At 44.0% G+C, this 11,109-nt stretch overlaps 2 protein-coding genes across 2 annotated transcripts; one reads left to right on the top strand and one right to left on the bottom strand.

Annotated features, from left to right (window-relative positions):
* Positions 1 to 39: 39 nt before the first annotated feature.
* ch25hl1.2 (cholesterol 25-hydroxylase like 1, tandem duplicate 2) lies at positions 40 to 1,737 on the bottom strand. Its single transcript, XM_042111466.1, has one exon. The coding sequence runs from the start codon at positions 1,428 to 1,430 to the stop codon at positions 579 to 581; it is 852 nt and encodes a 283-aa protein (XP_041967400.1). The 5' UTR covers positions 1,431 to 1,737; the 3' UTR covers positions 40 to 578.
* A 40-nt stretch (positions 1,738 to 1,777) lies between these two features.
* Positions 1,778 to 10,532, top strand: si:dkey-24l11.2 (uncharacterized protein LOC100034462 homolog). The gene is made up of 12 exons (XM_042111461.1): positions 1,778 to 1,860; positions 2,638 to 3,348; positions 4,111 to 4,170; positions 4,697 to 4,749; positions 5,041 to 5,185; positions 5,420 to 5,826; positions 6,554 to 6,782; positions 7,195 to 7,312; positions 8,710 to 8,827; positions 9,052 to 9,163; positions 10,159 to 10,271; positions 10,364 to 10,532. The coding sequence occupies exons 2-12, from the start codon at positions 2,650 to 2,652 to the stop codon at positions 10,428 to 10,430; spliced, it is 2,121 nt and encodes a 706-aa protein (XP_041967395.1). The 5' UTR covers positions 1,778 to 1,860; positions 2,638 to 2,649; the 3' UTR covers positions 10,431 to 10,532.
* The last annotated feature ends 577 nt before the right edge of the window (positions 10,533 to 11,109 follow it).

Raw genomic sequence — 11,109 nt, 5'->3', positions numbered from 1 at the left:
TTATGTGTATATTACACAGTTCTGTTCACATCAACGACATATTGTAATACAAACATTTTAATAGGTAGTACAGAGAATTACACAGGCAAATCTGATGATAGCTGCACACATTTAATTGCGGTGTTAGTCGATACTGACATCTAGTGGCCAGTAAACCTTTTTGGGAAAAAAACATCTTTTTAACTGTAGCCTATTTTACAGTTAAGTCATAAAATGCTGACACAAATGACTTGGTTATATAATCATGGCATGCTAATAATAAAAGTGTAGTACAGTACAGTATACTCTATCCATCTTTAATCTAGTGTGCTCAAAATGGCAATGGTCATTTATGGAAGCCACAGCAGAAGATGCATGCAACAGAATCCAATCAACTCACAGTACTGAGCTCTTAAGGTAATTGCCATAATATAAGACATAACTGAACACTGTATTTATAATTGCAAATTCATCAGGACTGCTACAAAAGCATACTTCTCAGACAAATTAATTTGCAGATAGCTATAACAGAATTTCATTTATGATACAAACTAAACACATGCAAAATGATAGTTTTACTACCTTTTGAATATAAACAACTATTTATAGATATGCAGCATTTTAGCAAAATTTCGAAAAGCTAGGTCAGCATGAGTACCAAATAATTTATCCCAGTGGCTGAAGTGAGGTGCAAAGTTGGTGTTGGGCTTCTGATGATGCACATCATGCTGGCTTTGTCCACCGTAGAAACCAAATGGCATAAGACGCGATGTAGACCAGGGAAAGTCATAGCCACAATGATCCTCTACTGAAACATACACATGAACTACCATAAATACCCAAGTTGTGAGCAGGTGACATCTCAACAGCACCGGATTCAGGGTAGTCCAGAAGCCTACAGTGACTAGCTCCCAACCTCCCAGGCACTGGGTGGCCAAGGCAAAGGGGGCCATGTAGTTATGGTGGATGGCATGGAAGGTGACATACAGCCAGCGGATCTTGTGGTGCAAGAAATGCCAAATAAAATACTGCAAGTCAAAGAGTAGAAGATTTCCAGCCACCCCACCGGCAAGCTCCAGCAGGGTGGGGGCCCGGTCAGGTAAAGGAACTGGTGGTCGCCATGCCCACTGAGCCACAGCTGCTGGGAAGACCAGGACCAGGTGATTGCGTAGGGTGACTCCAGCACAGTGGACCAGCATAGCAGGTGTTGGCTTCTTACTTGGCTGGATCTTGAAACGCTGGACTGCCGGCCACCTGTCACCCATTATATCACAGACCAGATAAGGGAGGCAGATGATGAAGTATGATGACACAGTCAGCACCACTGGGAAGAGTGGGGACCTAATGGTGTCAGAGTGATACAGCCGCAGGTGGTCCCACATGGGCTGGAGAATGGAGTCCTGTTCGTCATAGACTGTCCATAAGAGTTCGCAAAGATGGCTAAAGTTCATTTTTGCAGATTAGTGTAGTTTGCCTTTCTATTTATTTTCCTTTCCTCACCTCGATCTGCGATCTTGAAGATGCACTAGCTTCTGGCTGCCCTGATGCAATGGTAGGACATAGGCTACACCATCAGTGTAATGAAATATTTACATTCTCTTCACCCTTCTAAATTATGGAACAGCAAATGAGATACACGGGTGATACCTCAAATTGAGAAAACAAGCAACATTACCCAATTTTGCCGTCAAATTCCAGTAGGTAGATGTCATTAACATGGCTGCTACAGACGCACTCACAGATAGCTGGATTTTTCTATAAAAGAAATGACTCCTTAACAGCAGAGGGCGGAAAAGCACCGTAATTTGATTGCCTGAGTTATGGGTCAAAGTACACGGCTTGTGTACGCGGAAACCAGACTGTGATAGCTGCGACCTGTGGGTATGTATTTTTTAAATAATTACAACAAACTTTTTCGTTGCCTCTTCGCAACCGAACTAGTTTTATCAATCACCCGCTATAGACAGCAGAGGAAAGAGACTTCCCGTCCTCTAATAAAGACACAACGTAGCTACTGCGTATGCGTATGCGTAACATAAACAGAGGGCTGTTCTGTTTTGGTAGGGCATTTCCACTGTACCGTCTGGTCTTTTTTTGGCAGGGCAAAAGCCTTGTCTAGTTTCTAGTTTACAATTAAGTCGAATGTCGATTGTTTTCATATTTAACATAATTTATCCACTCCAGTGACCCCCCCCCCCCCCCCCCCCCCCCCAGTTTGGAAGTCTGACCACACGAAAGTGTAGGCTACTGTTTTCTGCATTCCCATTTCATTTCATACGCCTACTTGATCTTCCCTGTGTACACTACTGCTGAATGGTCACTAAAAAGAAATAGCCCCATATTTGTTCATACATTTTGTCAAATGTGTTACTTTTTGATATAATCAATCAGAAATCAGTCAATTAATCTGAGCAACACAATACTACAACAAGTGTCATGAGTGTTATTTTCCACATTGTGGACCGCGAGATTTGTTGGATTTCTATGTGTGCCATACATTACCTTAATCATCCTGTTATTAAACTAACTTACATCCCTGTAGTAGGCTAAAGAATGGCATTTTAGTAATAGTTGATTGTGTCCATTATGTGATATGCCATATTGTATTCTGTGTAATTATTTAAACACCTTGATGTTTTTTGTGCCTTTTTAAAATAGGAATTTTCAGATATGGATGGTGAGCAAGCACCTGCACTTTCAACACAGGCAGAAAAAGAGAATAGGACATCAAGAAGACCTCCTCATGCTGTGCCCCAGACGCAACCGTTGTGCCACTTCTACTCTCAGGGCAGACATTGCCATTTTGGGAGGAGATGTCGTTTCCTGCACCAGAGGGCTGAGGGGGCCAAGCAGGCACTGAGCACCCTGGAGAACAAGCCTCCGAGTGGTGCAGCAGACGGTGGGCAGACGCCGGGTCAGGAGCCAGTGCGCACGCCGGCCGCATCTGCCACTCAGGAGACGTCTAGACAAGTGACCTGCCAGCCCTCACCTGCGGGCAGGGCCAGCCAGCCGGCTGGACGGCAGCGTGGTGGCGGTCGCCCCTGCAGATACTTCCTGTCTGGCTACTGTGCAATGGAGGACAGGTGCCGCTTTGTACACCCTCAGCAGTTTCCGCCCGTTGGCGAGCGGCCAGTCCCCGCAAGGGTGGCGAACAGTCCCAGTGCCAGGACTCCCGTTACCAGGCCGCACCAGGGGCAGCAAGAGGTCAAGCTCAGCGAGCTCACCAACGAGGTTGCTAAGCAGCTACGCACCACTGAAATCCAGCAGCTCACCAAGCGGTTCCCTAAAGACAGGCTGATTGTACAAGAGCGAGAGGACGGCAAGGTCACGTACTACCGGTTCACAGTGCAGCCCACTGATCCTGACTGGGTAAAGTTTATGCACTCAGTGCTTATGCATGGTTTACATGGATGGTTCAGATGCACACATCACTCTGAAATCATATAGGCTATTTCCAATGTCTATTAACCCATAACTGAAAAAAAATTATAGTTTCAATGCATGCATGTAATTTGCTGCAGGATTAAGGTGATCCAGACACTTTTTGGGTAACATTATCCCACCATTAGTGTTTGGATCACAAAGTTTCCCAACAGGTGCAACAAGTCCAAGGTCCAGTTACAACATTGCAAGGTCCAGTTAAGTCTTATTTTTGAATGATAATGAGAAATTGTAGGATTAACGTGACCTGGACACTTCTATGGGTCTTAGAGGTGCAGAGAACATTATCCTGTAATTAGTCAATGGATCACAATGTTCCCGACGTAGGCAACAAGGTCAGGGTCGAGCGACATTCCTTTACAACTCCCAGTATTGCCCATTATTAGGCTGTGGAAATCACCCAGTTCTTTCCATTCCATGTAATGTTTCCCCTGTTTTGCCCCATTTGTTTTGTGTGCTTGCAAGACTAACAGAATAATATTTATTTTCTTTGGAGCTTAGCAGCTCTGCAGCAGTGATATAGGTCAAATTGAATTTAGTAGACCATTGTGATTGTTTTTAGATATGTAGCAACTTTCTTCCTTCTTTCTTGGACAGTTAATTCGGTATATATTCTGCACATAATTATATGTCAAAAATACCTATTTGTCTATATTGTTGAAGATAATAATCAGTTGCATTTCTCAACAGCCTTTTGATTTGAAGGACTTGGAGGTCATGGTTTGCTTTCCAGACAGTTACCCACAAGAGGTATGCCTATATTGAAAAGCTACTGAATTTACCACTGACAGAGCTACCCCCACAACAAGCTACTGTATGTCTTCTGGTTAAACCTTTTCCCAACATTACAAGCTAAACAGTTTTTCTGGTTGAACCTATACCACAATCATAGTTAATACTGTACTGCTTTGTTTGAGAGACAGAATCAATTAACTATGTACCGCAGTTGTTGGAACTGACCACTGCCATCATTTAGCACAGTTCTCTTTCAAACATTCGTTCGGTATCTCACATATGGGGAATGCCGTGGGCATACCCCATACATGAGATACCTCACTCATGCTATCAGAGAACCGGGGTTATGGTCGTAACCTTAAATTCTCTTTCAAGCATTCGTTCGGTATCTCACATATGGGGTATGCCTCCCCACGTACCCCATATGTGAGATACCTCACTCACCTCACTCATCAGAGAACCGGGGTTACGGTCGTAACATTAAGTTATGTAGAGTCACTTTAAATGCTGCCTTCCATTCAGCCAGATTGTGTTATTTCAGGTGTTTACAGTGCAAATTCCACAGGACCAAGACCTGCCCTCAGTCATGGGAAGGTGAGCGCAACGAGTGACTCTGTTATGTCATGTTACAATACTAGATCAACATTCAAGGGTACAAGGTACAATAGCCATATAGCAGTGATAAGACAGAATGTGCCAAACAAAAAAAAATATAATTGAAATTGAAGACTGATTTTGCGTCAGAAGGTGCTATGCATCACTGAAACTGTAAACCAGCCACTGCTGTGATAACAAGAGATAGTAGTTCCATTTGTTGGCAGTGGTTTTGTTTTGTAAACATTTCACCTATTGAGACTTTCTCCACTCTATTCATGATCGAGTCAGACACGTTCAGCAGGCGTCCACAGAGTGGCTCCAAGCCAAGCACGCCACTAACCAGCTGATGGGCAAGTTGGAGCTGCTCTTCAGGCCATTCCTGCGTTGGCTGGACCGTAGCATGGAGCGCCTCTTTATCGAGGGAGCCACAAAGGTACACCTGTACAGTTAATCCGCAGGTCACCATGAACTAACTCACGTAACAGTGTCCTCGAGACGACCAGGTTTGTGTGCTTATGCCCGTCATGCCTCAGTCGCCTACGTGATAACCCTTGGTCGGTGTCATTCAGAGGACAGGGGGCATTTGAAGTTTACGCGGTGAGAGTAGCAGCACATCTGTAATCATTGGACTCGTCTAACCCCCCCCCCCCCCCCCTTTGCCCTGCAGCTGAAGAAGGACATTGAGGCAGAGCGGGCAGGAATCCAGTTTGTACCCTACCAGCAGCTACAGGCTGCGGTGTGCAAGGACCCCACCCCTGGCCTCCCCTCGGCCGTCTCAGACCCCACAGCTCCAGCTCCGGAGCCTTCTGGAACCGACAGCAGTCTGGAGGGTAGAGGTGTGGAGCAGGAGGGGCAGGAGAAGGATGTGGAGGCAGGGAGTGATGGCGTGGAGGAAGAGGACGACGAGGAGGAGGATGAGGAGGAGGAAGAGGAGGGTGGCAGCCGGAGGGTGGAGAACGTGAGGAGTGGCGAGCGGCGCAGGGGCACTGAGGTGAAGCTGCTGGGCTTGCGGCTCGGCGAGGGCACTGCCACCGTGGTGGCCAGGCGGGTCACCGTCTCACTGCAGTGCAGTAGGTGGGTTAAGTGTGTCAACTAACAGAGATCCTTACACATACACAGGCATGCAAGGGAATGGGAAAACGTGAACCTATTTACTCACACAAGCATACACACACACACACACACACACACACACAATACTGTTGTATTGTGTCACTCAGACGGCGTTATAGCTATTAGCATTGGGAGGTATTACGCTGATTGGGCTGTAGACCAAGCCTTTGATGCTGTTATGCCATGTTATGCCACTTGTCCGGGCTGTACTGCAGGCTTACTGAAAATTATGCCAATGCCTGAAGCTGAAGAGTTGTTAGTTGTTGACCCATGTATTTCCTCACTTTGCCAAGTTTGTGGAAATGTGTCAAATTCATGTTTTCACAATCAGCACCTTGTGTCTAAGTACAGTGAGTGTTAGAATGTTGTAGTGTTGCAATGTAATAATCCCAATCCTGCACAGAAGCAGACCCAGAATGTTTTATTCGTCAGCCACAGAGTAACCTTTTCACCCCAACTTAAGAAGCCATTTTGCTAATAGTTGTTTTGGACTAAATATCCTTCTTACACTTTTTAAAGGAAGGTGTTATCATTTGTAGAAATAAATATGTCTCAAGGCATACCAAATATGTGCAATTCTCAGTAATCCTCTACATGCTGCGTTTGTTTACTTTGAAGAGCAAGCAAATGGATCATGGTGGCAAGTAAACTTGGGAGTTGAATGAAAACCCCCTCTCCCCCTGCACAGATGTAAGGTGGCGTCGGACTTAACCCTGAGTGGGAGGCTGCCGTGCACAGCTCAGTGTGAGAAGTGTGGCGCGGGGATCAGCGCGGCCTTCCGACCCAGCATGTTGCACCAGTACAGCGACGTGCTGGGCTACCTGGACCTGAGCGGTGTGGTGCCCGTGGACCTGGTGCTGCAGGAGGCAGAGCTGGTGGTGGGCTGCCTGGGCTGCTCCCAGGAGGACGATCTGCAGGTGCGCTCTCACCTCAGTTAGAAAACGTTTTTTTTCTTCTCCTAGAATACGGACATCCTTTAGTCATAAATCTGCACCTGATGTACGAATGTGTCACACCACTATCTTATATCTATCCAGTGCTTAAGGTAATCCAGAGGGGCTCAGTTGGATGAATAAAACATTCTGATTGTTTAGCCCCCACAGTATAACATTACTTCTTGATAGGTTCTTGAGAACGATTTGGAACGCAACCGCATCCACCCGCTAGTAGTTATAATGAAGGAAATGCTGAAGTGATTGTGGACTTTTTGTCTTCATGTATTAAAATGTTTGTCCTCACTTACAGTAAATGACACTACTGAAATGTCAGTCACCAAAGAGCCCCCAGTGACCGTGACCTCACTCTCTCTCCTGCTTGCTCTCTCCACAGAACGTGGCCTATGGGCAGAACAAGGAGACCAACTGTCAGCATTGTCACAGCAAGCTCAGCATCTTTGTGGACAGCACCCGATTCACCCTCATCCAGCCTCGGTCAACGAAGCAGACAGGCATGGGCAGTCTTCACACCTCCACATATGGCAGACACATCCATACACACACATACACACATGGCAGACACATCCATACACACACATGCACACATGGCAGGCACTCTCACATTACATGTTCTCAAGCAAGTAGATAGATAGATAGATAGATAGATAGATAGATACTTTATTGATCCCCAGGGGAAATTCAAGTGTCAACGTTGAATGACGAAATGCTAGGTAGATTCCTCCAGTAGCCTAAATTTGGTTTGCTGCTGACGTGCATGGGTAAATGTAAGTTGCTAGCAGACATCTAGCTTGTTGAAAATGTGCTATTTTACAACCTTCATGTATTAACGTGTTTTGTTCTTTCATAGCTCATGTCACGTCTTCATACATTTAATTACCGGCTACATATCTGCTACTTACCCACTGAGGCTAGTAAAGTGGACCTTGGTTAGTTACCAAGGTTAGTTAGCAAGATAATTCTCTATTTAAATAATTTATTATTATTATTTTACATTGTGGTGAGGTAAAAACGATTGTCATTTCCAAGGAGATGAACTCCAGTCCATAGGTGTCCATTCTCATTTTATCTTGAATAAATTATTGTGCCCTTTTGAAATTAGTTTGGCACAGATCCTGTGTTGTTTTTATATTATGCAAGATGGTCTTATGTAGCTAAGCCTACATAACATCAGTGAAACCTGTGGAAACATAAAAAGAGCCAAGTAGCCAAGGCTAAATAGTACATGCTAGTATTTGAATTTGTTTTTAATTGGTTTGTATTGTTTTTACATTCTGGTTATCGGATTCTTGTAGGTTACCGCTCTGTAGTTCTTTTGTGGTAGTATGTTTTTTCATAGTATGCTCTTTAATCACATTAAAGATGGCTTAGGTTTCACATATTGTATCTCTAGGCAATTGTGTTGATTTGACACTGACTACCATAGACTATAATGGAAAATTGGTTTCTGTTTATGCAGTAGGCTATATTAGAGGGTTGGATCTTACCTCCAGGTCTTATGAAATCTAAAAATAAACCAAATCAATATGTCATGAATTAGGCAATAGGCTTCTTGTAAAGGTATTACTTTTACTAGTAATTAGAATTGTATTTCAGTGCACTTAACTTCTAACTACTGATTATCAGTTTGTTGCATGTTTAGACCTTGTATGTGTGTTGCACTTGGCGATCACGATGGGGATTGATATGGTAGTGGACCATGATGGTCATAGAGGAAGTGAAGGAGCAGTACCCCCAAATTATGGTGGGGTAATTCACACTCTCCTCACTCACCTCACTCACTTACTCACCTCACTCACCTTACTCGCTCACCTCACTTACTCACTCACTCACTCACTCCTCCTCACACACACACACTGTGTAAAAGCTGTTCTGTATTCTAACCCTTTAGGGCAGGGTGGGTCAGCACTGTATGCTCGCCGATACAGAGACCCAGCCATCCAGGGAGGGAAGCCCCTGCCAGACAAAGGGACCTGCAGGCATTACAAACAGAGTCATCGCTGGCTTAGGTAAGAAAATGTGCAGCTAGATCATAGAATCAGGCATTGTGGTGCGTAATTGTAGGGAAAAAAAGCTTTACATGCACCATACCCAGGTCATGAATGACTGAGAGATATCTTGTGACAAAAAAAAAGAAAACCATGGAAGTGCCTTAGTCTTCAGTCTGTGAAGGAATCTCACGTCACGCCTTGAATGTTCTATTTCTCCACACCTCATTCCCGACGGCTTCAAGGTTCCCTTGCTGTGGCCGGGCGTACCCATGTGACGTGTGTCACGACGAGGACCAGGATCACCACATGGAGCTGGCCACCAGGATGATCTGTGGCCACTGTGCCAAAGAACAGGTGAGGCATTGAAAAAAAGTCTGCATACTAGATGCTGCTCCCAAACTGATGTACAGATTCACATGTACTGTACACATCCACATGCAGTGATCATAGTTCAAGCAGCTATTAAAATGTGTCAGTTGTAGCATCCCCTTTAACGTAGTTAACACAAAATTAGCTGTGCAGGCCAAGACTAGCCTGACGAGCCAGACCCACATTAAAATGTAGGGTCTGGGTACTCACCGTTCGCAGTGCTCAGTCCGAGGGGCGGGATAATCGGTTGTCTTTCAAATTCCCTCTGCACGCAATAGGACAGCGCTGAGTCCCATGCATTTTCCCACCAGCGGAGCTAGTTGGCTAGTTCAAACTTTTGCCATCTTAAAACAAGCTTAACTCGTGTCACACTGTTTGCCAACAGCAACATCCATCTTCTTTGTTTTCAAGTAGCAGGGAATTCAAGCCAAACCGTTGCAACTCTGCCATCAATCATTATGTTAAGCCCGCCTAACGACTCTATACACGATTTGATTGGCCTGATAGAAGTTTAATTTTTCGAGCTCACAAGCCAACGGAGAGTTGCTAGACTAGCCATGGAAGCAAATGTAATTTGCTTCCGCTAGGGTGCGTCTAGATTTCTAGGCTAGGCCAAGACAAGATCTTTGCACAAAATCTTTGTGTTTGGCTGCTGTCACGTGAGCGTGAGCGTGAGCATGAGCATCACCAAATGTGGACAAGTGTAAGCATACTATATTCCATTACTGAAGTGTTTATTGAGATATACTGTAGAAATATGTAAATTGCACCGCCCCCTATGGATGGAGCATCACACAAAACTTGAAACTTTAACTTCACACAAAATGATTCGGCCAGACTTTTGGGCGCCCCAATAAAACCCTCTGACAAAACCTATATGAACGACTGTATTTGCATGCATTTTATGGTTACCCAGTAGTAAATTACATTGTGTTGAAATACTGTGGTATTGTGTCTTTGTCTACTTGTCTTGCTGGCAGCCCTTCACTAATGGTAAGCCATGTGTTGGCTGTGGTGGAATGATGACGAGGTCTGCTCACAGCAGTCACTGGGAGGGAGGTCTGGGTTGCAGGAGCAAAGTCAAAATGAACAGGTACGTCACACTAAAGCTACAGAACAACTTGAAGCTTTCGAAAACAATACATAATGATGTATTGATGATTGCCTATGCTGTGTCTTTTACAGGAACGATCGACAAAAGTATGCAAGCACAAATAAAACCATATCCAGGAGAGCGACCAGCAAGAACTGACATTCAAGACATCTGCATTACTGTCAATGGCTGGGTGTTTTGCAATGAACAATGATTTTTTTTTTGTCAATAAATCATAGAATGAATGATACAGTAACTTTATCAACAACTTCTAGTGTGAATTTGAGTCCATGGCCATAGGCTTTGACACATTCATTTATTTTCAATCAAAATAGCCCTCATTTACAGTTCATATCTTTAGTAGGATTAAATGTCTAGTTAGTACATTCCAGTGCAGCAGCACTTAAACAGATATGGGTGCAGTCATTAAAATGGCAAAGTAAAACAAGAACAGCATAAGTCTGGAATTATGGAATGTTCCAATGAGCTGAGGAAACATGGGTGATTAGTTAGAGAAGTGTGCAGCAAGGCACGGAATGCATGTCTACAGAAACTGCTGAGCAATTGCATGATTGCCACTTGTCATTACTAAACCAAACCATTGTTTTTTTTTTCATATAACATTTTATACAGAATAAAATGTATTATTTCTTTAAAATGCCTTGCAGTGAGGATAATTTTAAGATGATTAAGTATTGAAGAAAAAGGCAAAAGGCACCATAAGGAATGCACAAGGAAATGTTCAATTGCAAAAAGATTAAGAACATGAATCTTTTCAATTGATTGAAATAATCTACATATTAAAATGTATAATATAAATGATAATGAAAATCAAACA

The sequence above is a fragment of the Alosa sapidissima genome, chromosome 11, assembly GCF_018492685.1.
Source record: "Alosa sapidissima isolate fAloSap1 chromosome 11, fAloSap1.pri, whole genome shotgun sequence".
NCBI classification, from domain to species: domain Eukaryota; kingdom Metazoa; phylum Chordata; class Actinopteri; order Clupeiformes; family Clupeidae; genus Alosa; species Alosa sapidissima.
Note: the sequence above shows the minus strand (reverse complement) of the source record. Positions and strands in the feature narration are given on the sequence as shown.